The sequence below is a fragment of the Triticum aestivum genome, chromosome 4B (genome assembly GCF_018294505.1).
Source record: "Triticum aestivum cultivar Chinese Spring chromosome 4B, IWGSC CS RefSeq v2.1, whole genome shotgun sequence".
In the NCBI taxonomy this organism is placed as follows: Eukaryota; Viridiplantae; Streptophyta; class Magnoliopsida; order Poales; family Poaceae; genus Triticum; species Triticum aestivum.
The window spans coordinates 449872764-449898002 of record NC_057804.1 but is presented as its reverse complement, the minus strand read 5'-3'; the positions used below and the strand labels follow the sequence as shown (position 1 = coordinate 449898002).

General features: G+C 48.9%; 2 protein-coding genes across 2 annotated transcripts; one reads left to right on the top strand and one right to left on the bottom strand.

The window, feature by feature from the left end:
- The first annotated feature begins 5899 nt into the window (after positions 1-5899).
- Positions 5900-7663, top strand: LOC123092648 (uncharacterized). Its single transcript, XM_044514464.1, has 2 exons — positions 5900-6830; positions 6911-7663. The coding sequence occupies exons 1-2, from the start codon at positions 5944-5946 to the stop codon at positions 7554-7556; spliced, it is 1533 nt and encodes a 510-aa protein (XP_044370399.1). The 5' UTR covers positions 5900-5943; the 3' UTR covers positions 7557-7663.
- A 761-nt stretch (positions 7664-8424) lies between these two features.
- LOC123090157 (uncharacterized) lies at positions 8425-15883 on the bottom strand. The gene is made up of 2 exons (XM_044511583.1): positions 15406-15883; positions 8425-8673 (listed from the first exon to the last, which is right to left on the bottom strand). The coding sequence occupies exons 1-2, from the start codon at positions 15835-15837 to the stop codon at positions 8425-8427; spliced, it is 681 nt and encodes a 226-aa protein (XP_044367518.1). The 5' UTR covers positions 15838-15883.
- Between the last annotated feature and the right edge of the window lie 9356 nt (positions 15884-25239).

Sequence of the window (25239 nt, the reverse complement as noted above, 5' to 3'; positions counted from 1 at the left end):
AAGTTGATTCCCAGTACCTCTGTTTCTCTCAACATGCACACATCTCACTCACCACACATTTCTTTTCCAGCACATACAAGCCCTCTACATCATCAAGCCCATGGAATTGTGCTTCAACTAGTCGTGTGCACATGCAAGACACCAACAATGTGTGGGGCATCTTTCAGTATACCTAAAAAGTTGATTCCCAGTACCTCTATTTCTCTCAACATGCACACATCTCAGTCACCACACATTTCTTTTCCAGCACATACAAGCCCTCTACATCATCAAGCCCATGCAAGCCCCCCACATCATTAGTTTTTTTAATTTGTTGTGTAGTCAACCTCCAATTATTGATAGGTCTAATACAATTTATATATGACAAGAATGATGAGAATTATTATTCCCTATATTCTCGGTTTATTCCCAACAAAGTTATTGCTACAAATTCACCCAACAAGGCGCGGGGCAACATGCAACTATGTATTCTACTTATCTTCAATAAATATTTTAAAACTACACAATGTATTTTTGTTTTCAATTCTCATATACCTGGTTATGAGATATCTCATTAGCTTTGCAATACCCAACTCTTTATAATATTGTGGAATGGAGAAACACATCGGTTGCTTTTGGCCTTTGGGCGAGGCCTTTGAATATTTAGTTCACGGACCGATGATAAATGTACTGTGTGGCTTCATTTATTATGAAGGTTCATGATTGTCAACCTAATGCAAGCACCTGATGCATAACGATGGAGGTTGAATACTAACTGTGTTTTCATTGTTATATGCAGTATGCTGATCTTATAATACCGAAGATGTCTTCCACTGACAAACATATATGGGAGACTAAAGTTCGGTTTAAAATCAAGATCTTATCTGTGGTTTGTGATGAGAGGGGTTATTCTCATAAAAGATAATACAAGGAAACAAGTTTAGCAGGGATGGAAAAAAACTTGCTTTTGTGACCAGGAGGAAACAATTCATCATATTTTTCTCTTCGTGCCCATTTGGCTCTTTACTTTGGAGTATGCTCCATGTACCTTTTAATTTACCGCCACCTACTAGTATTACAAATTTGTTCGGAAACTGATTGGTTGGAGTTAACCCCAAAACGAAAGGACATATTCAAGTTGGAGTATGTGTTGTAAAACAAGATGGGAAGCGTATAACCCTTCGTATGTGTCGCGTTTATATATATCGAAGGTTTTGTCGTGGCTTACAAGCAAGGATCGAGGAGGAGGAGATCAATCGGTTACAAAAGAGAATAACAGAAGAAGGGATAGAAAGAGAGTACAATTCAAACTACTTTCCTATCCCTATGCAACTTACTCTAACACTCCCCTCAATCTGAACCGTATGAACTTTGCCAAGGTTAAGCTTGTACTTAAAATCATCCAACCTTCTCGTAGTGAGAGGTTTTGTGAAGCCATCAGCAAGTTGATCTCCAATAGGTATAAATCGAATATCAAGTAGCTTTCAAGCTACTCTTTCTCTGACAAAATGGAAATCAACTTCAATATGTTTTGTTCGTGCATGAAAAACAGGATTAGCTGAGAGATATGTTGCACCAATATTATCACACCATAATCTCGCAGCCTGTGGAGCCTTGATTCCAAGTTCATATAGTAATGTCTGTATACACATTACCTCAACTGTAGCATTTGCCAGAGCTTTGTATTCAGCCCCATTACTTGATATTGAGACAGTGGCATGTTTTGTTGCACTTCACGACACAAGATTTGTTCCTAGAAACACAGCAAAACCACCTGTGGATCTTCTATCATCAGCACACCATGCCCAGTCTGCATCAGAATATGCAGTAACAAGCATGGACAAGGACTTGGTATTCTGAAGTCCAAGTCCTTCTGAATATTTAAGATACCTCAAAATTCTCTTAACTGCAGTCCAGTGAGTTGTCCTAGGTGCATGTAAATATTAACATACCTTATTCACAGAGTAAGAAATACCAGGATGTGTAAGAGTTAAATATTGTAAAGCACCTACAACACTTCTGTAATTTGTTGCATCCTCTGGTCCAAGTGCTTCTCCACTTTCAATTGTAAGCTTTTCTGAGGTTGAAATTGGTGTACTCACAGGTTTGCAATTTTCCAGTCCTACTCCCCCGAGTATGTCAATAGTGTATTTTTCCCATGTGAGATGTATACCATCCTTCACCTGTTTGACCTCCATGCCAAGGAAATAGTGAAGATCATCCAAGTCCTTGAGGGCAAACTCCAACTTTAGATCTTTAAGCAAACAAGTGGTAGCATCTGAACAATGATATCATCAACATAAACAAGAACAAATATAGTGATATTGTCTTTATTGTAAAAGAACAATGAGGTATCTATTTTAGATGGTGTGAACCCAAGTTGTTGTAATTGCATGCTTAATCTTGAGTACCAAGCTCTCGGGGCCTGTTTCAAACCATACAAAGCTTTATCCAACTTACATACATATGTGGTGTGCTTTGATCCTCATATCCTGGTGACTTCTGCATGAACACTTCTTCCTCAAGAAGACCATGAAGAAACACGTTCTGAACATCTAGCTATCGTAAACTCCATCCTCTAAAAATAGCAATAGACAATACAAGTCGAATAGTAGCTGACTTAACAATAGGACCAAATGTATCTTCATAGTCAATACCAAACCTCTGTTTGAAACCTTTGGTAACTAGTCAAGCCTTGTATTTGTCTATGCTTCCATCAGATTTCCTATTTATTTTGTATACCCATTTACAATCTATAACATTGTTACCCTTCCTTGGTGGTACTAAATACCAAATTTTATTTTTCATGAGTGCATCATATTCATTATCCATAGCCTCTTTCCAATCCTTATGAGCAAGAGCATCATGCAAGTGAGTTGGTTCACCGACACTACTAAGAAAAGCACGTTTGATTATGTCATACCTTATCGTACCATCAGTGTATTCTTTATCCTTGACAATACATGACTGCGATCTAGTATGCCGGCGAGGAGGCTGGTGAAGAACTAATGTTGTAGGCGCAGAAGATCCCGGTGCAGAGGACTCTGTAGGATTCGGCGCGGACGATCCCAACTCCCGATCCGAGGGAGATAGCGATCCTGACGCCTCAGGTGTCCCGCTGTTTGTGGCTGGCTCGATCCGCGGGCCCGTGGGGCGACGCATCCCCTCCCGCGCCTGGGCTGGTGGGGTCTACCATGTGTGGGCTGTCGGCCACCCCCATGGCTGGGCTGCCGGGCTCCACATGGTCATACGCCCGAGCGCGGTTGGTTGCATGCGAGGGAGGGCGATCCGCCTCGGATCGCACGTCGGTGGAGACAACAGGACTGGCGTAGAGATCATCATCGGATCGCGTGCCGCTGCCAGGCAAATCAGCCACGGATCCTGTGCCTGTTTTGTCCAAATCTGTACACATAAAATGACGACCCAAATCTGCATATACATCATCAAAAACACAATTTTCTAACGAATTTTCACATGACCAGTTTTATGTAATTCAACCCAGTGATCTGGAAGGAGTGCTATTTTAGCACAGAGAAGGGCTCCTGCATTGGGATGAAGTTTGGCAAATGGAAAAAGAGTTTCATCAAAAACAACATCTCGAGAAATATAAATACGTCCAGTTGCAATCTCTAGGCACTTATACCCTTTGTGGAGATTACTATATCCAAGGAAACACATTGAGTAGAACGAAGCTCAAGTTTATGATGATTGTATGAACGTAAATTGGGATAGCAAGTACACCCAATTTTTTTGAGAGAGTTGTAGTCGGGTTTTTGATGATATAATCGCTCCAATGGAGTGGAGTTGCCAATGACTTTACTAGGGAGACAATTAGTAAGATAGGTGGCAGTAATGAACGCTTCATCCCAATATTTGAGAGGCATGGAGGCATGGGCAAGAAGGGAGAGACCAACTTCAACTATGTGGCGATGTTTCCGCTCAGCGGAGCTGTTTTGTTGGTGAGCATGAAGACAAGATACATGATGTGCAATCCTATGCTATGAAAGAAAGAATTGAGCTTCTCATACTCCCCTTCCCAGTCACTTTGGACTGTCAAATTTTTTCTATCAAAGTGTCTTTCGGCAAGTTTTTGAAACTCTTGAGACACAGAAAAGACTTCAGATTTGTACTTAAGCAAATAAATCCAAGTAACTTGCTATAGTCATCAATGAAACTGACATAATATTTCTTTCTTCCAAAAGAATCTCTGGCATGACCCCATACATCACTGAAAATAAGCTCTGATACCACATTGAATTCATGCTTCAACCAACTCATCCAAAAGTCCAAACTGATGGAGGGAGGTGGGTAATATATTTCAACACTCCCCCTCACGTTTAAGCTATTTTAGTCCTTAGACATGAGATCGATGTAGGCCACATGATCTTTTATTTTAATATTGCGTTGGCAGGGTCTTGAACTCAAGACCTTTTGGCTCGGATACCATGTAAAACGAGATGAAAAGCGTAGAACCCATCGTCTGGGCCGCATTTGTATATATCAAAGGTTTTGCTGTAGCTTACAAGGAAGGATCGAGGAGGAGGAGATCGATCAGTTACAGAAGAGAATAACAGAAGAAGGGATAAAAAAAATAGAGTACAATTCAAACTACTTTCCTATCCCTATACAACTTACTCTAACATGTGCCTTATCACGGGCAACTTAGAATTCATGGAATGGCCATGTTTCTAATAGAATAACCCTTCCAAACATTTTTGCAGGTAATTTTCAGGGCTACAACTTGGATCGGTACGGGTCCTCACTGCACCGCATGAACATTCAGAATTATATGAACTTTGGGTGCAACCGATGGAAGACGATCGGACATGATTCGTTCAACCGGTTTTGGTTGGTGTGTCAGTAATAGGATATGCATTTGGGTCATGTATTTCTATATTATGGGCCGGTTGTGGTCATATATTTTACTTCTTTCGTTGCAATGGGTGGATGCTAAACTTCTAATAAAATGATTATGTGCATCACAATGGTGTAGAGGTCGGGGGTCAATCTCCATTTTCAACAAAAAGTGAGAACATTTCTTTAAATCACGGTAACAATGCTAGTTATGTATTTTACCCTGTTATATAAATTTCCTTTTCATCTAGAAGAGTTATCTAGTGATTAGTGGTGGATTCTTTTGCGGATAACACTTGGTGAAGGCAATCTACTGCATAGGTAGATGCGTAGAAGAATGAAAGTTATTCGGGGCGATGGTTTCAATAGTTGGTGAGCTTATCTAGGATTCGGGAGATGCAGCAAGTACTTCTTGCCTGATGTTACCTGAAGCATCAAGCGTATGTCCATTAACTCGAGAAAAAGCTCACACGGAGGGATGATGATAATAAGCTACTCATGACAAAAGGATCTGGTTCTGTTCACACATGGCAAAGGCACGAAGAATGATGCCTCATTGCACCTAACTGCACCGCGAAAGCAAAACCCTATTTAGTGCAGGATATTCTCAAGATGTTTTTCTTTTCTTGTAAACGCTATGCAGAAAGAGCAGGAACACTGCAATATTATATTTAGAAGAAAGAGAATAGCCCCATTTATCATGAAAAAAAACGAAAACTAGTGGAGATTATCTCATTCTGCGCTGCACTAGACTTGCTTGATTTTCCTTGATGTAATTTCACTAGACTTGATGTAGATTGACGAAAAAAGCAGTACATGTAGGCTCTAGGCTGGGCACCATTAACAGGAAAACGTTCCCTTGCACTACTCAACAATGTGCTGAATTGGACAGTACTGAATCTACAAATCATCTGAAAGGGGCTTTGCAATCGTAGGAAAGTAGAGTTTCAGTTGTCCTCAACTTGCCTTATCGAATTGTTCCTAATAATTTGACTTTCTTAGTCCTTTCCCGATTTAATTTCACCTCGTGGCTTGAACTGTGTATATAATTGGACATAGGTGATCATGGAGTCCATAGACATAGAGCCAGCTCTTCCTCCTCTGCCATCCATGGCTTCTGGCTTTGCTCCTGACATCTGGCTGTGGATCAGAAGCCTCCCCGGGCATTGGAGGGCAGACGAATCCCACTCTCTCCAGATATGCAATTCTCCATCGACAAACCAATCCCTCAACCTCGTAGTCACCAGACAATCTGAAGAAACCCATCCCTTCAGTTTGTCTTTCTCCATCTGTGACAAGTCCCGTGATCATGATCCAGTCTCGCTCTGGAGCTCCCATTATTCCAAGCTGAAACCTGCGAATACCACAGACGTTGCGGCCCAGTTCTTGCTCGAGATCGTCTGCGGGGTGCTCAGATACGGGCCTTACTCTAGCAGCAGGGCCATCTTCAGGCTACCGGCCGTGCATGTGTCTGAAGGTTCGGGCAAGATCCTCAGCCTGTCCGTCCTGGCCCTGGCGTTCCTGGTCTGCATCTACGAGGCTCCGTCCACGCCCCGGCGGGAGTTCATCGGCGCGATCACCGCGCGGTTGACCCGCGACGAGATGCGCCACGCGGCGAGGGAGCTTATGCTGGCCCTCGGGTCCGACCTGGAGGAGCAGTGGATGCGCTCACTGAATCTGGGCGTCACTAACTGGGCCATGGAGGCTCTCCGGTCAGGCGCCGGCGCGTCGTCCCCGCTGCGTTTCGCGGCGTTCTCCTATGCTCTGTCGGCGAGCAGGCTATGGAAGGTCCAGCTGTACTGCCCGGTCGTAGCCATGACCATGGAGCACCACCCGTCCCATCACCACCACCACCAGCAGCAGCACCAGCTGGTCAAAGACGAGAGACTGCTCTTCTCGCTCAACTACCAGCAGCTCGAGAGCGTCATCCAGTTCACGTACAGAGTCGCGTTCCAGGAGAACTGGATCGACGTCGCCGTCAACGTCGACAACATACGGTCGATCCGCGCAACTCAATTCACCATGCATTAATCAAGAACTGCACTAAATGATTTACTGATCGGTCTTTTGCATGCAGGTGTGACGTGATACAGCTGGTGTCCGAGACTCTCATGGCGAGGCAAGGCCACGGCTCCGACGAGAAGCACTTCCCGTCGCGCATATCGCTGCAGCTCACCCCCCTGGCGCAGTCGGACATCCTCTCGCTGTCCGTGAGCAGGTCCACGGACAACCCCGTCCAGGAGGTCGGCACCGACAAGGGCATCGACACGACGCTCGCCGCCGCTCCGGCGTCGATGGGCATCAGCGTGTCGGCGCACGAGACGGTGACCAGGACCATGAAGCCCTGGAAGTTCGAGCACTCGGTGCACGGCAACACGGCGTCACTGAGCTGGTTCCTCCACGGCAGCGGCGGCGGGGGCAGGGAGGTCTTCTCCAGCGAGCCGCCCAAGCTGGAGCTCTTCCAGCCGAGGTCCTGGTTCAGGAACCGGTACACCAGCCCCACCAGGCCCTTCACCAGGAGCGGCGGAGTCATCTTTGCCGGCGACGAGTACGGGGAGGGCGTGTGCTGGAGGATGGGCGCGGCCGCAGCCGGCAAGACCATGGAGTGGGAGATCAAGGGTAGGATATGGGTCACCTACTGGCCAAACAAGAAGAGGACGCTGCATACGGAGACCAGGAGGCTGGAGTTCAGAGAGCTGCTGCACCTCACCATTGGAGAGTAGTAGAAATAATAAAACTATGGAGATCTCGTACTGATAAAATGGTCGCCGTCAGGAATATTTACTGATCATATGCAAACAATAAATAAATAGGGAGTATGTTTTTTTCACTATCATGGTGATAATATGCTAGCACTCGACTGAGAAGTGAAAAGTAAAGCAGTAAAGGACCAGGGACTCACATTGTGATCTGAAGATGTGCCCATAGCTCACTTGTTCATTTCTACTGAACTAGTGAAAAACATGATACGGAGTCAACAGTATATTCAATTAAGGGATTTGGGTGTTCAAAAGAAGTTATGGGATTTGAACTTTCAGCTCGAACTATTTTCTTTTCCTGTCGCCACAAGCCTACAGCCAGGCTTCCCACCAAGAGGCCACCCTGGTGTATTGCACCGTCAGTAGCCCCAAGCGTGACTAGAGTTGGAGTATTTTGATATTTGAAAATGAGAACCCAAGCGGGCTCTTTCTGTTTTGACGATAATCGTGGCCTATCTCTGTGAGCCCGGCTCCGGGCGTAAAAAACGCAAAGAAGAAAAGGGAGCTACTATACCCTGCCGCGTAAAAAACGCACAGAAAAAAGGGGCTACTCTACGTGATCGCACCAAAGAAACTAAGATTCAACCAAGTTCTTATGCGCCAAAAAAGGCTAAAAGCCCACAAAAAGAAGAGGCTACTCTACCCGGTCGCGCCAAAAATGCACACAAAAAGGAGCTACTCTACGCGGTCGTGCCAAAGAAACTAAGATTCAACCAAGTTCTTATACTCCAAAACAGCACACAAAAGGAAGGGGCTACTCTACCCGATAGCGTGGATTGTCCCCTTCCTTTAGTTTGCAGGTGCGACGTGATACAGCTGGTGTCTTAGACTCTCATGGGAAGGCAAGGCTACGGCTCCACCGAGAAGAACTTCCCGTCACGCATGTCGCTGCAGCTCCCCCCCCCCCCCCCCCCCCCCTGATGCAGCCGGACATCCTGTTGTTGTACGTGAGCAGGTCGACGGAGAACCGCGTGCTGGAAGTCGGCACCGACAAGGGCATTGACATGACGCTCGCTGCCACTTCGGCGTCGATCGGCATCACCGTGTCGGCACACGAGACGGTGACCAGGAGCATGAAGCCCTGGAAATTCGAGCACTCAGTGCATGAGACGGCGATAAAACTTATATCTTTTTGTCATGGCATTTTTATTGTTTTCCACATGGCATTTTTTTTCCACATTTTCAAAAGCATTTTAAATACCAAAAAAGGCTTTTTTTTTGAAAAAGGTGTGTATTATATTAAATAATCAACATAGGTTCATTACAATCATCATCGACCAGTCGCAACACGCAGGCTGGAACTGAACCGATCAACACACCCTTACTCACACCACTCCTACCAAAACTAGCGAGAGCGTGGGCAACCCTATTGCCATTTCTAGAGATCTTAGCAATAGTAAAATCAGGGAGTTGGCCCAGCAAACTCTGAATTTCCCTACACAAGCTACCAATGGGAGATCTATTAAAGTCCTTTGAAGAAATTTGTTGGATGACATTCACACGGTCGCTCTCAATAACTACTGGCCGGTCTATGAACTGCATGGTATCTCGGATTCCTTCAAGACAGGCTTCAGCTTCGGCCGCCTCAGCACTAGCGCAGTTATGGATTGTGTTCCAAGCAGATCCAATCACCGCCCCGTTCGTATCTTGTAGAACCGCCCCCCAAGCTCCATGGTTTGACTCCTGAATAAAGCTTGCATCAACATTTAGTTTGAGCCAACCTGAGTTAGGTCTGGCCCATTGATAATCTGCAACTCTCTGTTTAGTCTCACGGAATGAAATGTCTGGCATCACTTTTCCTTTTCCTTTAAAGTCAGGTAGCGACTGTCCCGCTCTGATCGCCGCATAGGAGCTAGCATAACTTTGTAGGAATTCTGCTGATGCCTTTATTGTATCTTTCCCGTCACCAAATATAATGTTATTTCTAAGGTGCCATGCTCGCCACCAGATGAAGAGGAGGTGTGTACGCTCCTCCTCATTCGCCTTATCAAGAGTTAGAAGGACCCACTCACGCCCCGTACATGTGAGATCAGTGTCCCGGGGAAGGTTCCAGACCTCACGCATGGTGTCACGCAGGGCTTTAGCTTTTGTGCATCTCATGACTGCGTGATATCCATCTTCTGGTTCCATCCCACAGATAGAGCATGTAGGGAATAGCTCCAACCCTCTCTTATGTCTACTTGTCTGAACTCCGAGTGATTCCGTCGCCAGTCGCCACCCAAAATTTCTAATCTTGGGAGGAACATTTGCTTTCCAAAGCACGCTCCAAATCTTTCTTTCTCCAGTTGGCGCCGTACTGCTTTGTCCCAAATCTCGATTCGCCTCCTTGTCATTAACGGCTAGCCTGTACGCACTGCGAACCGAAAAGACACCTGAGCGTTCAAAGTGCCATGCTATAAAATCCTCAGAGGTAGACTGTGGGAGGCGAATTTTTAGCACTTCGTCAACATCATGAGGTAGTAATATTTTCCTAATCAGTTCCTCATTCCATGTCCTTGTCACTGGATCGATCAGCTCGGAGACCCACTTTATCCTAGTATGAGATTGTTTCCCAGTGATTTTTAAATTTCCCCTTGGGATCCAATTATCTCTCCACACTCTGACTTTATCACCTTCACCAATCCTCCAAACGATGCCTTTCTTAAGGAGATCCAAACCATGACAGATTCCTTGCCAGCACGGTGACGCGTTCTGGATAAAAGCAGTGTCAGCAAGATTGCCATGTGGGTAATATTTTGCCTTTAGCAGTCTCGCACATAAGCTGTCCGGAAATTGGATAAGCCGCCAAGCCTGCTTCGCCAGGAGGGCTTGATTAAATAAGCGGAGGTCCCGGAATCCCATACCCCCTTCTCTTTTGGCATTAGCAACTTATCCCAGGCAAGCCAGTGTATCTTCCTTCTATCATTTTCGTCCCCCCACCAAAAGTTTCTGGTGATCTGTGACAGCTCCTCACACAGGCCTGCAGAAAATTTGAACACACTCATGGCATAGGTAGATAGTGCCTGGAGTACCGATTTTATGAGGCTCTCCTTAGCCGCATTGGATAAATATCTCTCACACCAATCCGTACATCTCTTCAATGAACGCTCTTTAATGGGCTGAAATTTACCATTCTTCATCCTTCCTTCAGGGACCGGCAGTCCCAGATACTTTTCTTCAAAATCAATTTTCTGAACACCCAGGATCTGAGCCACTCTCTTTCCTTCCTACTTACTACAGGATTTGCCAAGCATGATAGAGCATTTACTAGGACTTAACAGTTGACCCGTAGCCTTTTCATACCTCGTTAGTACATTCTTAATTCTCGAGGCTTGGTCCTGATTCGCCTTAAAGAATAACAAGCTATCATCCGCGAATAGTAAGTGAGAAATGCCAGGCGCCCCTCTGCAGATTTTGAACTCCTGAATATGACCGGTGTTGATCTCCGATTGTAGCAGAGTAGAGAGACCATCGGCGACGAGCAGGAATAGGTAAGGAGAATACGGGTCACCTTGACGCAGGCCCCGAGAAGGCGAGAAGGACTGGAGGATAGTCCCGTTCATTCTCACGGCATACCTGATTGACGTCACGCAACTCATCGTCCAACTGATCCATTGGTCTACAAAGCCAAATTTCCTCAGAACCCCCTCAAGGTAGTTCCAGTCCACACGATCATACGCTTTTGTCAGACCTAATTTGTAAGCGCAAAACGATCCTTTGGCATCACATGACTTTTGCATGGTATTTATACACTCAAAGGCTATTAAGGCGTTATCTGTAATCATCCTCCCAGGAATGAATGCACTTTGGGTGGGGGATATAATATCCTCGAGGAAAGGTCTAAGGCGATTTACCAGACACTTAGCGATGATTTTATAAACAATATTGCATAAACTTATTGGTCTGAAATCCTTCAAATTAACTGGATCTTTCTTCTTTGGAATAAGGACAATAACTGTATCATTCACCCCATCCGGCATAACTCCATCCGAAAAAAATTTCTTTACAACCCGAATAATATCATCTTTTAATGTAGCCCAGTGTCTCTGGAAAAAACGAGCCGGGAAGCCATCTGCCCCAGGTGCTTTTAGTGGCCCGATTTGGAATAAAGCATTTGCAATCTCATCATCAGTGAATTCTTTACATAACGTATCATTCATAGCAGCATTAACCCGGCCTTGGACATGGTCAAGAATAATCTTAGGTTCGATCTGATTATCTTTGGTGAAGAGCTCCTGGAAAAAACTTGTGGCCATGTCTTCCAAATCCTCTTTTTTGTCAATAATGTTATCCGCCTCATCTTGAAGCTTCCGGATAGAGTTTTTCTTTGCGCGCCAAGTAGCTTTTCGATGAAAATAATTTGTATTTCGATCGCCCTCCTTCAGCCACTCCACTCTTGATCTTTGCCGCCAAGCAATCTCTTCTTTATCTTGTAGGTCATCTAGTTCCTTTCTTAGCCGCTTTCGCTCAGAGTTTGCGAAACTGTCATTACGGTGACTGATAGCCTGAATTTTATTCTGAAGGTCCTTTATTTTCTTTGTGATAGAACCAAAATTCCGTTTGCTCCAGTCGTGAAGAGAGCTCATCACACCTGATAGGTTTGCTGTAATATCTCCTAAATCTCTGGCTGGCCGATGCTTTGACCAAGCCAACTCAACTTCTTCAGTTAATTTGTTATCCTTTTCCCAGAAAGCTTCATATCTACGTTGTTGACTGACTGGATGGTGTACAGGTTGCTGCACACAGCACACCTCAATGGGGCAATGATCTGAAGCTGTACTAACTATGTGATTAACCTGATTGTTTGGGAAATATTCATCCATTCCGGGTTCGCCACCGCCCTGTCAAGTCTAACTTTAACATTGCGGTCGCCATCTTGGCCATTGTCAAAAGTCCACGGCGCCCCTAAGAAACCTAAGTCATGAAGATCACAGTGGGATAGGATTTCTCTAAAATCAAACATTTGTTTTTTATTTCTACACGTTCTAGAATAATGCTCTTCCTGCCACATACACTCATTGAAATCGCCTGCCATCAGCCATGGTCCGGCGAGGTTAAGTTTTTCATTTTACGCATTAGATCCCACATAAGATGGCGCAAGTGTGTACGAGGCTCTCCATAAACAAAGGTGCATCTCCACTTTATTCCAGAGGGCATATTACAAATGAATACATCAATAATTCTCTCGCCTAGCTTAAAGAGCTCAACATCGACACTTTCATCCCAGAACAAAGCTAGGCCACCCCCTTTGCCTTCTTCTATATAGGAAACTACATTATGGAGGCCTAGCCTCCATCTAAGACCTTCTACAAACCTTTTATTTTGACGAGTTTCAGAAAGAAACAAAATTTTTGGATGCTGAGCATGCACAAGCCTCACCAATTCTTGAACTTTCCGGGGTCGGCCCAAGCCCCGGCAGTTCCAACAAAGTATCATCATGGCTCCTGACAGGCACGCTCATCTGCGCCTGTCAGTTGACCAGCGGCCCCATGGCTGGCGTCCTCCTTCCTGGTCTCCTCCTCCAGCGACACCGAGGGTGATCCTCTGCTCTTTTTGCTGCTCTCAAAAATGAACTTTGGCAGGTTGTTCTCATCATCCAGAATCATTGGAGCTCGGTCCTCTCTGCTGCGCTTACCAAGAACTTGATTCTTCCGGCAGTATACGCAGGCAGCGCTGTTGGTGTCATCTGGACCATAAAGCTCACGGCAAATAGAGCTGTCACTCCTGCCATATCCGCGGATCGGGGAGTAGGCCACCGCTGCCTGCACTGGCCCATCAGTAGCACCCCCAGCAGATGGATGCAGCACCAACTGCTGAATTGCAGCGACCCCCATCACCTCATTTGCTGGTGTGGTCACGAGGCCATCAACACCCCCTGGATGAACGGGGGCATCAGAAGGCATGTTGGCTTCACGACCAGCAGCAAGGCCAGCAGTATGCTTGGCCACTCCGGCCCTTATAGCTGCAGCCAGTCGTCCCAACCCTGGGTTCCTTTTGGCCGCCTGGAAGAGGGGCTTCCCACGCCCATTGCTGCTAGCCCTGGAATGTTCAGAACGGGCACGCTGATTCCAGACTGTCTTCGACTTTACTTGTTGTTCTGGATTCACCTGCACAGGAATGTTAGCTATCCCGTGTACTCTGTCCGCTGCAACCTCTTCATTGGCCTTGAGGTTCTCCACAGCAGCAACCACCCCTTTCACGACAGCCTTGATCATGGGGTCCGTTGTCGTCCGCTCATCATTGTCGGTGGCCTTCAGATTGGTGCCCAACTTTTCTGTCTCCCCTGCTTTCTTCCCGTTTCTATCTTCTGCATCGATCACAAGAGCCCGGGAAGGAAGCCTACCAAACTGGAGGTTGCGCTTGGCACTGCTCACCTCCCCTGGCATATAGAAGCTCCTGTGCTCGAACATCTTGTATGGCAAGGCACGCTGCTCCGTAGAGAACCGCCCTATCTTCTCCTCTTCTATTATCAGACATGATTTCTCTGTGTGCCCAATGATGCCACAATAAAAACAAAAGTGGGGAACACGCTCATACTTTACAGGGCATCTTTTAACATCTTTTCCGTCCTTGCCTTCAATCTTTATCCACCTCCTAAGCGGTTCAACCACCTTGTGCTCGATCCGGATGCGGAGGAACTGATCTAAGATGCGGCCATTATTGTTGGTGTGGACCAGCCGCACCTTTCCCAGCTTCTTGCCCGCTTGCTCGCAGAGGGTATCGTCCATCATGATGAACGGCGGGAGTTTGTAGATGCGAGCCCACATGGGCAGGATGTCGACGGGGACCTCCGCAGCCGCCCTCATACCATCATGCGCCGCCACCAGCAAGGCGTCGTTGTCATGGATCCACGGGCCACCCCGTAGGATGTGGAGATAGTCACCTTCATGCTGCAGTTCAATGATGAACCGGTTGCCCGGCATCGGCTTCTCTGTCATGTCCCCACGCAGCTTCCAGACCCGCCTCATAGTGGTGAACAGAGCATTTGGGCTATACACCCTGGTTGTCAGGTACACAGCGACAATGAGCCACTTACAGAAATTCTTGGCGGCCTCCTTGAAGTCCACTACCAGAGCATTGTCATCCTCATCCAGCAGGCTCAACTTTCCCAACGCCTCCTCCGGGGCTAGCAGCGGCGTCGGTCGGCCCCCCTTCTCCACCGCCACAACTTCTTCTCTCTCCCGACGGACAGCCGAGGACATGGTCTCAGCTCCATGCCCCTCCTTCATGTGCTCCTTGCCAGGCCGCTGTACAAAGGGGGTGATGTTTTCCCCTCCACCGCTCCTGATCTCGCTCTTCTCCTCAGCAGCGTTCTTCTTTGGATGGGTTGCAGGTGCCATGGCGCTCACAACTACTCCCTCTGTTCCGAATTACTTGTCTTGGATTTGTATAGATACGGAGGTATCTAGCACTAAAATGAGTCTAGATACCTCCGTATCTAGACAAATCCAAGACAAGTAATTCGGAACGGAGGGAGTACAAAGGAAGAAGATGCGATTTTCTTCTGGAGGCTGGCTCCCCTTCTTCTACACCTTATATGGATCGTCTTCTCCAATCTTCCTTCCCCGGAGGTAGCCCAACCAGGCCGGAATCCGAATATTGCTCTCCTGATTTCCTCACCGGATTCTACTGTATCATTCCTTTTCAGTCGTCCAAATCCCTCCCTGCTCTCTGTCACCTCCCAAAAATCTTTCGATGATCGCTGAGAAAGGAAACTACCAGGCCTGGTCTCTTTCCTATTCCCCGCACCACCAATCGGGGCCTTCCGAGTTTCTCCGGTGGCCTTCCATCCCCGACTTTCTACAATTTTAGGAATGGCAAACAAATCTCGTACCTTTGCTGGTTTCCTCTTCTGCTCGCAGGGCTCCATTACCGGTGCACAGGTCTGCCCCGTAATCACAGGGATGATCTGGATCTTCTTCACTAGTGCCTCCTCTTGGTCCTCCTTCTCCTGGGATCTCCCTTCCTCCTTGCTCCGATTCCCCAACCCGCCTTCAAGGCTCTCCCACGCCATGTTCTTCAGATCTGCAACCATCGGCTCCAGCTTGCCTTCTACATAATATTTTGGTCGCCGGAATATCACACCTTCCTTTCTCGCTTTCGCTGTAATGGCACGCCATCTTCGCTTGAGGTCGTCCACATCCAGCAGTGAGATGTGGTTCCCCGTGCTCCTCCCCTCAACAGCGCACTCTCCCTTTGGACAGCCGCTCCCCTTCTCCAAGGATCTCCCGGCGGCGAGATCCGCCAGAGGTACCTCCGCCGCCATGGGCGCCTCTCCCCTAATTTCGCCCCACTTTTTATATAAAGCAACCACCAGAACCAAGGTTCCCCGTGCCCTGCCTACGTACCTTTTTCTACGGAAGACGTGCCTCCTGTCCCCCGTGCCGCTCCCGCGAGCGGCCCGGGCGGAACCCTAGATCGCCGCCGCCGCTCCCCTTCCTCGCCTTCCTTCTCCCTCGCCGCCGCTGGGCAAAGCCCGCGCGTGCGTCGGTGACGACGGGGCTCCCTTCCCCCTCGCGAGGCTCCTGGGCGGCGCGGGCCGGCCGGCCCTCACGGCGGCGCTCGGCTTGGCGACAGGTCGGGCCGGCGCAGGATCTGGGCGGGGCTCCCCTGCTTGGTGGCGCTGGGGCGCTGGCGGCGGCGTGGTCTGCGCGGGGCGGCGAGCGCGTGGGCTCCTCCTCATCCCGATCTGATGGCGCCGCGGTGGCGCTGCGGTGGCGCCAGCGCTCGGGCGTGCGGCGGGGTACGCGAGGATGGTCGGCGCACGTCTTCCTCCCCGATCTGATGGCTCCATGGTGGAGCCAGTGCTTGGGCGGTTGGCTTCGGCAAGCGGTGGCGGGTGCTAGGATCTCGGCGGCGCTCCGGCGTGTGCAGGCGGCGGCGGTCCCTGTGCGCGGTCGGCGGCTCCGCCTCTGACCCGGACGGCGCCGGGGATGGTGGCGGCCCGGCATGGCCGGCGATCTGGATGCGGTGGTGCCGGCGGCTCGCTGATATGCCGGTACTCCAGGGTCTGCCTAGTGGTGCTGGTGGTGACGGCGGCCCGAGCACGAGAGTTGGATCCCTTCGAACTGATCTGGGTGAAAACTTGCCTTCGGCTCCTGCTAAGGCCGGTGGTGGCGGCGCTATCTGCGTCGTTCCCTTCTTGAAGGCATCGCCATGGAGAAGTTCAAGGCCACTCTTTGCTACCTCCGAGGGAAACCCTAGATCGGATGATCGGATGACGGCGGTGCTCTGGTGTCGTTCCTCCCTTAGGGGCGTCATTCTTGGAGGTACACACGTGATCGAGGGACCAGAGGACAGATTCTTTGGTGGAGCGGTGCTTCATCCTACACACTGATGGCGACGGATCTTGATGGCGTGGCGCAGTGCAAATTCGGAGTTCGCTGTGGGAGGATGGACTCGCGCAGGAGGACGACGTTGTCAGGCGTCGTGGTGGCGTCGATGGCAGAGAGACCTGTCATGGTACATGCAATAGTACAACTCTGAAGATGGTTGATGGCAGGTGGCTACAGCGGCCTCATACCCGGCACGCGTCCTGGTTGAGGAGAGCGCCGGACTGGTAGGTGCCCCATACCCGGCAGGCGTCCTGGTTGGGACCTCAGGTCTTAGATGTTTAGGTTTGGCTGCGATGTCTGTTTGGTATTAGGCCCAGACTATCTGCGCTCCTTTATCAATTGGATAGGTGTAGCGATAGTTGTTGCTTAGAGCGTGGCTTTAGTCTTGCTGTTGTATGGCTTTGTAAGGTCTTGTGAGAATAATTAATAAATTGGCCGTATGCATTGCCCAGATGCAGAAGCCAGGGTTCATCCTCCTTTTCTAAAAAAACTAGAGCCAAGGTTCAACAAGGTTCACGTCGCACACAACGCACACACACACAAGGTAGCACAACAGGTTCTACTAAAGGCACAGCTCAACAAGCCCAAGATAAAAGAAAGAAAAAGAACAAACATGCGGCACAAATGGTACATGCCTCACACACAGCACCAAAGTCTAGTCTGGCTTGGGCGGTGGAGGAGGGAGCGGCCGTGCCAAGCGGAGAGCCATCACGCGAAGATTGTTGATGAGGATGTCGATGGCGTCTCGGTCCTGAGCGCGGCTAAGCGGCCGCCAAAACTACAAATAACTAGACATTTTGTAGATAGCATCAGTAGCACGTCGTAGGGGAACCCGTTGGATGACAAGTTTATTACAGACCGTCCACAGCGTCCAGACTAGGACCTCGATAGCCAGCCACCTAATGTGACAAAGCGAAGGCGGGAGGCTAGGATTTCTGCGAATAGGACGGGAAAGTTGGTGTTGCACCAAGTACCACCAACCACCCCCCGAAAGTAGCTCGAAAGGAACTGAGCGGAGGTACATGTGAAGAAGATGTGGTTTGAGTCCTCCATTTTCGCACATAGAGGGCACATCCCATCTCTAGGTCCGCGCCGCTTTAGTACCTCCACCCCTAAAAGTATCTGGCTACGGATCCATTGCCACAAGAAGATCCTAATCATCAGAGGTAGTCTAATCTCCCAAAGCGTTGTGAGGGCCTCCGGGCTAGGTGTGGCCGCAATAGCCTGGTATAGAGACTTGGAGAAGAAACGGCCTGAGGGCTCCAGGCGCCAGGAGACATGATCCAACTTCTAGTCCATATCTGGTTCATATAGAGCAATGCACTCGACGAGTTCATGCTAGGCAGCAAGCTCCGGAGGCCGAAATGGCTGCTGGAATGCGAGGCGCCTTAAGTCAATAAGGCCACCTCGATAGAGATCCTAGGTTCCACAACGATGAAGAACAAGTCTGGAAATCTAGCCGCGAAAGGGGTATCCCCAACCCATCTATCAAACCAGAACAAGGTCGAAACACCAGGGCCGACCGAAATGGAGGTCCCAATGCGGAGGACTGCCAGCACTGGATGATAGACTGCCAGAACTAGGAGCCACCGGATCGTTGGCAGAAGGCGAGCGGTTGGCTACAAAGGTATTTGCTCCGAATGATGTTGAGCCAGAGTCCACCCTCCCCATTCGCAATCCGCCACAGCCATCGGGTCAGCAGGGCGATATTCATGCACTTGAAGGACATAATCCCAAGCCCACCCCGGTCACACGGCTTGCAAATCCCAGGCCAACTCACCATGTGATATTTCTGTTTATCACCCTCGTCGGCCTCGAAGAATATTGACTGGTACTTGGTGATCTCATGGTGCAGGGTTTCATGGAGGCTATAGAAGCTCATCAAGAACAGAAGCAAGCTAGACAGAGAGGAGTTAATGAGCACTGTATGAGCCGCTTTGGACAACCATTTTCCTTGCCAAGGTTCGATCCAATGTTGGAGCTTGTCTACCGTCGGTCATAGATCTGCCACTGTAAGGTGGAAGTCACTAATGGGTATCCCAAGGTAGGTAGTAGGGAAGGTACCCAGCTGGCAGTTAAGCCGGTCAGCGATACCCTGGCGTTCATCCTGAGAGTATCCCATCACCATCACAACGCTCTTGTCAAAGTTGATCTTGAGACCAGACATCTGCTGAAAGCATAAGAGGAATTTCACATTTGTGATGTCGGCCTCAGATCCTTTCACCATGATGATGGTGTCGTCAACATATTATAGGAGGGAGACCCCACCCCCTCCCATGAAGTGCGGCACTATGCCTCGGAGATGGCCGCGACCTTGGCCTTGTTAAGGATGGTAGCTAGGGCGTCCACCACCATGTTAAACAAAAAGGGGGAGGAGGGGTCCCCTTGCCTAACCCCACAGAGAGGTCGAAAGTAGGGCCCGGTTTTTCCATTAATGTTAACAGCAGTACACCCACAGGACACCATCTGCATGACACGAGTGACCCAGCGGTCGTCTAAACCCTTGCGGAGTAAGACTTCCCGAAGGAAGGACCAACACACCGTGTCATAGGCTTTGTGGAAGTCAAGCTTCAAGAAGACCGCCTTCTAATGTTTGGCGCACACCTCATGAAGGACTTCATGGAAGACTAAGACCCAATCCAGGATATATCGGCCTTGGATGAAGGCCGACTGGAATATCAACATCATATCTATCTACAATCCGTTCTTACTTTTTCAAAATGGCTGTGCTAGATATATCTCACACGACATTTGTTTTGATCATAGGTTTACCAAACTCCATGATGGCATGACATCAGGTTTTTGTTGTACGTGTGTTTGTTGTTAATCTACCGACATTCCACATCATTTTTTTCGGCTCGACATGCCCTGTACATAGTAAATGTTAGTCATTTGATCTTTTTGCATATCTATTTTTCTTTTGTTTTGTCAGTTACTGAGTTCATGGCATTGTTACACAAAGATTTTTATAAAGAGCATCATGACACACACCTCCGTTTGAGTATTTTTGTAGTAGCGGCAATAATGGGCAACTTGAGTTCAACTCTTCCATATCCATTGTTGTGTTTCCCACGCGGCATTTGGAAACGGTCGATTGTTTAACCCTTGATCCATGGTTTTCTTTTTCTTCGCCCCCACACTAAAACGTTTGCCTGCTTTTCACCTGCACGAATTTGTTTCACATAAGACGCAAATAGAGAAGATGTGTGTATGCCATGGCATTTTGTATTTCAAAAGCATGGCTGTATTCTTCTCTTTTTCTCCAAAACATTAGCATCCCTCTTTCGAATTTCATGTCTACGAGGATTTTTTTATAAAATATCAGATGAGAGTTTTTAGTAGCAGACACATGACAGTTTTCAATTGTGATTTTCTTCTAAGAGCCACTCAAATGGCAGTTTTCGGCACTCACATTACATCAGCACTGACATGGCAGTTTAGTAGGTTTCTTATCAATGCTCACATGACATTTTTTTAGCAGCACTCATCATGATTTTTTGTTATAAATTGGTTGTCCGTAGTCTTGCATGGCACATTCCCCCCTGTTTTCTTGGTATTTTTTAGTGAGATTTTGCATGGACTGCTTGGCATGCTAGTTATGAGTGATCTAGGATGGCATTTTCAGCTGTAATCACATGGCGTCTTTACTACTACTCACTTGGCATTTTCAGCAGCTTCCATGTTGCAGTTTTTTTAGTGGGTCTACCATGGCTTTGGCTTTGGCTTATTAGATGTATCTAGGATGGCATTTTTAGCAGCAATCCCATGGCTATTTTATTACTTTTCATTTGGCATCAACATCGGCTTTAAGGTGTCAGTTTTATAGTTGGATGCGATGGCCTTTTTTATAGTTTGTTCCTATGTGGCAGCCTTTTCAGTTTGAATGATTTTTGTACAACAAGTCATGGCAGTTCTAGTGGATATGACATGGCACTTTCCCCCCTGTTTTCTTGGCATTTTTAGTGGGGCTATGCATGGACTGCTTGGCATGTTAGTTTTCAGTGGATCTAGGATGGCATTTTCAGCCGTGATCACATGGCACTACTACTCACTTGGGATTTTCAGCAGTTTTCATGTGGCAGTTTTTTCTATAAACATTGTTGATTTACACATCCAGTCATGGAGCTCGTTCTTATGGCATGTCATTTTTTTACATGTGATTTTGAACTACGATGTAGCTTTGGTTCTTCCACTTGTCTTTTTAACATGGAAATTGTAGCAAGTTTCTCTACTATGGTTCGTAAATCACAAGTTTTCTTGATAGGTAGGCTGTTTTTTGCACATGGGTTTTAGGGTGACATACAAGGTTGGGGTGGGGGTGAGGAGGGGGCGAGAAGGGCATGTAGTTCAGATCTTACCTCATTTTCTCTCATATGTGCTTGAATGAACGCCTCCTTGCTTCCCCATGGCAGTTTCTTGGTCGAATTCTAGGCAAGGCTCATTGGAGGCGATGGGGTGATGGAGGAGAGGGGAATGTGTAGGAGACAGAGACGATGGAGGCGACGGGGTGGTGGAGGAGTGGGTTTAATGGGGTTTTCTGACAGTCTAGGCTTCTGGTGATGTGGATGTTTGCCAGGGTTCATTATTGGCGGCGAATGATTTCGTTAGCTGGGTAGCTCCTCCCAGGAGGTTGTTTGGTTCGTTGGGACCACCTCCCAGGGCGTACAGTCGCTATATATTTGCGTTCAAAAATAATTCTGAATCTTCATGTAAATCCACGGGAATGTTAACGCCCACACGTGTGGGCGTTAGCCAACTCACCCACACGCCTCCACCACCGTTCAGTAACTTCTGCACGAATCTTGGCACGAATTAGCTGATTTTGTATGCCACGTAGAACAACTCGTGTGTGTGGTGTGTCAGAGAGGTCGCCCACACATCTGTTTTACCACACGGAGGGGCCGGTGTGTGGGCGTTTAGCAGTTCGCCCACACACCAGTTTCAGTCACGCACAAGGGCTGGTGTGTGGGCAGTTTGCCATCTCGCCCACACGCCCGCCTCCTCTCCCACACCCAAGCTGCCAGTTGACATGCATTTTGCAGTGTACATGACAACTGCCCTAGTGTGATTGCAAACAGACGGCAACTCTTTTTTTACCCGAACATGTCAGTTGCCATATGTTTGGCATGGTACATGGCAAACTACCCTAGCGTGCACGTAATCAGATGGCAACTTTTTCTTTTTTAAATGGCAACTGCCCTAGCGTGCTTGTGAGCACATGGCAACTCTCTCTTTTACCCGAACATGTTTTTTGCCATGCCTTTTTTGTAGCGCTACATGGCAACTGGCTAGTGTTAGTAGGTGGCAACTCCTAAAGTTTTGAAATCATGGTAACTGCAGTAGACCAGACCACACATGGCAACAGCTGTAGTTATCCAAAAAATGGCAATCTGGAACTTTGACCTGAGATGGCAACTGCAGTTGAGCAAAGATGGCAACTGTAGTTGACCGACATGGCAACCGTAGTTCAGCGATATGGCAACTACACTTAAACGAACATGGACGAGGGTCCGGCCCATGGCAACTGCGGGGCGCGCGGTAAAGTGTCACGTGGGGGCGTGCGGGACCATGAGGTACGAGGCCTGACGTACCGGGCATGTGGACGTTATCTATTTCGCCCACACGCATGCGTGTAAAAGGGACTGGGAGGGGAAAAAAGAGGTGTGTGGGCGCTAGTTGTTTTGCCCACACACAGACGTGTGGGCTGGTCCTCTTAGGCACCACACAGAACGTGTGGGCAGATTCCTTAACGCCCACATGTGTGGCAGTTAGCGGCGTCCTAAATCCAACGATGACATAGTTATTTCTTAGGGAAACGTTTAAAATTGGCTGACCAGCCAAAGATTGGGCTGGTCGCACCTCGCTCGCTCTGGAAACCACCAGAGACATGCGCGCTCGCTCGCGGGAATTAACAAAAGAAGGAGGGCGCGTGCATCGAGAGACACCACACACAGTCTATACCCACCTTATCTCCTACTCCTCTGTTTCTTCCTCTTTCTATTTCATCCCGACTCCCCACCGCCGCGTCGATGCCGCACCTCCTGACAAACTCTTATCCATGAAGAGGGGAGGGCATGATGTTGTAGGGCGACGGCAGGGCGTGCACCATGAACAATGATGGGGTGGTGCTGCAAGCACTACAAAAAAAGACACATCCGTGACATTTTGGGCCAAACGAAATTTTTTTCTGTCATACATATGACACTTCTATGACGATAATTGTGACAAAACTCGGTATCATCATAGATGTGGTGGGCTCCTACTTCTATGACAAAAAATCATGACAGGAAATGGGCTTTTCGTTCTGGGCGGGCCAGAGACGCAGCTACATGACATTCTTTGGGCCGTCCATGACTGAAAAAACCGTGGTAGAAGCTAGGGGAGGAAAATTTCGGGGAGTTCCCGATTACGGTGGGAGGTCGGGGGCCGAGCGATGCGCGTTTCTCTCGTACACGTACGCGCGTGTGTGCGAGGCGTTGGCTCTAACTGAACCCGAGCGAGGCGTTGGGCTCTAACTGAACCCGAGCGATTGCACTGCAGGCTACGCGTTACTGAACCCGAGCGATCGATCGATGGCTGTTAACTGAACCCAATCGAGCGATTCCTTCGCTACTGCTGCTAACTGAAGCCGATCGATTGGATGAACAGTGTGTGTTGCGGGGGGGGGGGGGGTTGGATGAACAGTGAGCGGTGGCGTTCCCTCTGGATGAACAGGACCCCGTGCTGTGGAGGGTTGGATGAACAGTAGACGGTGGAGGGGTGCCCGTGGAGGGGTGGTTGAACAGGACCCCGTGGTGTGGAGGGCTGGATGAACAGTAGACGGTGAAGGGGTGCCCGTGGAGGGGTGGTTGAACAGTAGACGGTGGAGTAGCGCGCGGTGGAGGCTGGATGAACAGGAGCCCGTGGAGGCTGGAGGAGGTCGACGGTAGCACGTGGAGGCTGGAGGAGGTCGACGGTGGAGATGAACAGTATCCCGTGGAGTCCCATTTTGCGGTACGCCACACCCCTCCCGATGAACAGGGCCTCCGTTTCGACCGTAGGAGGTCCGTTTCATCCGTTTTGCGGTACGCCACACCCCTCCCGATCAACAGGACCCCCGTTTCGACCGTAGGAGGTCCGTTTCCTCCGTTTTGCGGTACGCCACACCCCTCCCGATCAACAGGACCCCCATTTCAACCGTAGGAGGTCCGTTTCCTCCGTTTTGTGGTACGCCACACCCCTCCCGATGAACAGGATCCCGTTTCGAACGTGGCCGGTCGAACACAAGGCTGTTTCCCCCGTTCTGCGGTACGCCAGGCCTTGTTTCCATCGCCTGTTCTGTCCAAGCCCTCCCGATAAACACGACCACGCATTTCGTTCCGACCCAGCCGGTTGGCTCCCATGCGTTTCGTTGCCTCCCGATGAACACGACGCATTCCGTTGCCTCCCCATGAACAAGACGCATTTCGTTGCCTCCCCATGAACACGACGCATTTCGTTGCCTCACCATGAACACGATGATGAAGCTGTTTCTCCGTTCCGACCCAACCACGTACACGAGCCCTCGTTGTACGTATGCGCGAGTAGGCATTCGAGACCCTGCTCGTATGTACACATACGTGGCCGTATTTTCTTTCTTGCACCCTGGCCACTGTACGCACGTATACATGCTACGTGCGTGCCTCTACTACGACACGTACGCGCCTCTACTGCGACACGTGCGCGCCTCTACATTGACCAGTATATATGTACATACACGTTCGCAACCAGAATGACAACGCTACGTACACTTCGACCAGGTGGGTCCCGACTATCAGGCACTTCCTTGCATGCGAAGATGCAGCTGGTGGGTCCCAGCAGTCAGGGGGACGAATCATTTTTTTTTGCCCGGACGCACTTCCTTGCGTGCGAAGATGTAGCCGGTGGGTCCCAACAGTCAGGGGGGCGAATCATTTTTTTTGCCCGAACGCACTTCCTTGCGTGCGAAGGTGTAGCTGGTGGGTCCCAGCAGTCAGGGGGGCGAATCTTTTTTTGCACGGACGCACTTCCTTGCATGCGAAGATGAAGCTGATGGGTCCCAGCAGTCAGGGGGAAACGTTTTTCCGCGAAATACAGTGGCCCGTTCGGTGGGTCCCAGCTGTTAGGTGGAGGAATCATTATTTTCCGCATAATAAGGAGGCACTTCCTTACTGTGGCCGTGGACCCAACTGTCAGCCTCTCCACGTACAGTCCACGTCCGATGGAAGTCGTTCCTTGACCACGTTGACCAGGCCGCGCCGAGAGCACCACGGCGGCAGACGACGGTGAGGCCTAGGAAGGGGACGACACGGAGCCAGGGAAGACACGACAGTGGA

Bases quoted from the DNA above. Each gene is read 5' to 3' on its own strand.
- LOC123092648 (XM_044514464.1), top strand. From the start codon at position 5,944: ATGGCTTCTGGCTTTGCTCCTGACATCTGGCTGTGGATCAGAAGCCTC. The intron at 6,831-6,910 runs GTCGATCCGCGC...TTTTGCATGCAG, and splicing joins GTCAACGTCGACAACATACG to GTGTGACGTGATACAGCTGG.
- LOC123090157 (XM_044511583.1), bottom strand. From the start codon at position 15,837: ATGGCGGCGGAGGTACCTCTGGCGGATCTCGCCGCCGGGAGATCCTTG. The intron at 8,674-15,405 runs GTACGAGATTTG...TCGAATTTCCAG, and splicing joins AGAAGAGGAAACCAGCAAAG to GGCTTCATGCTCCTGGTCAC.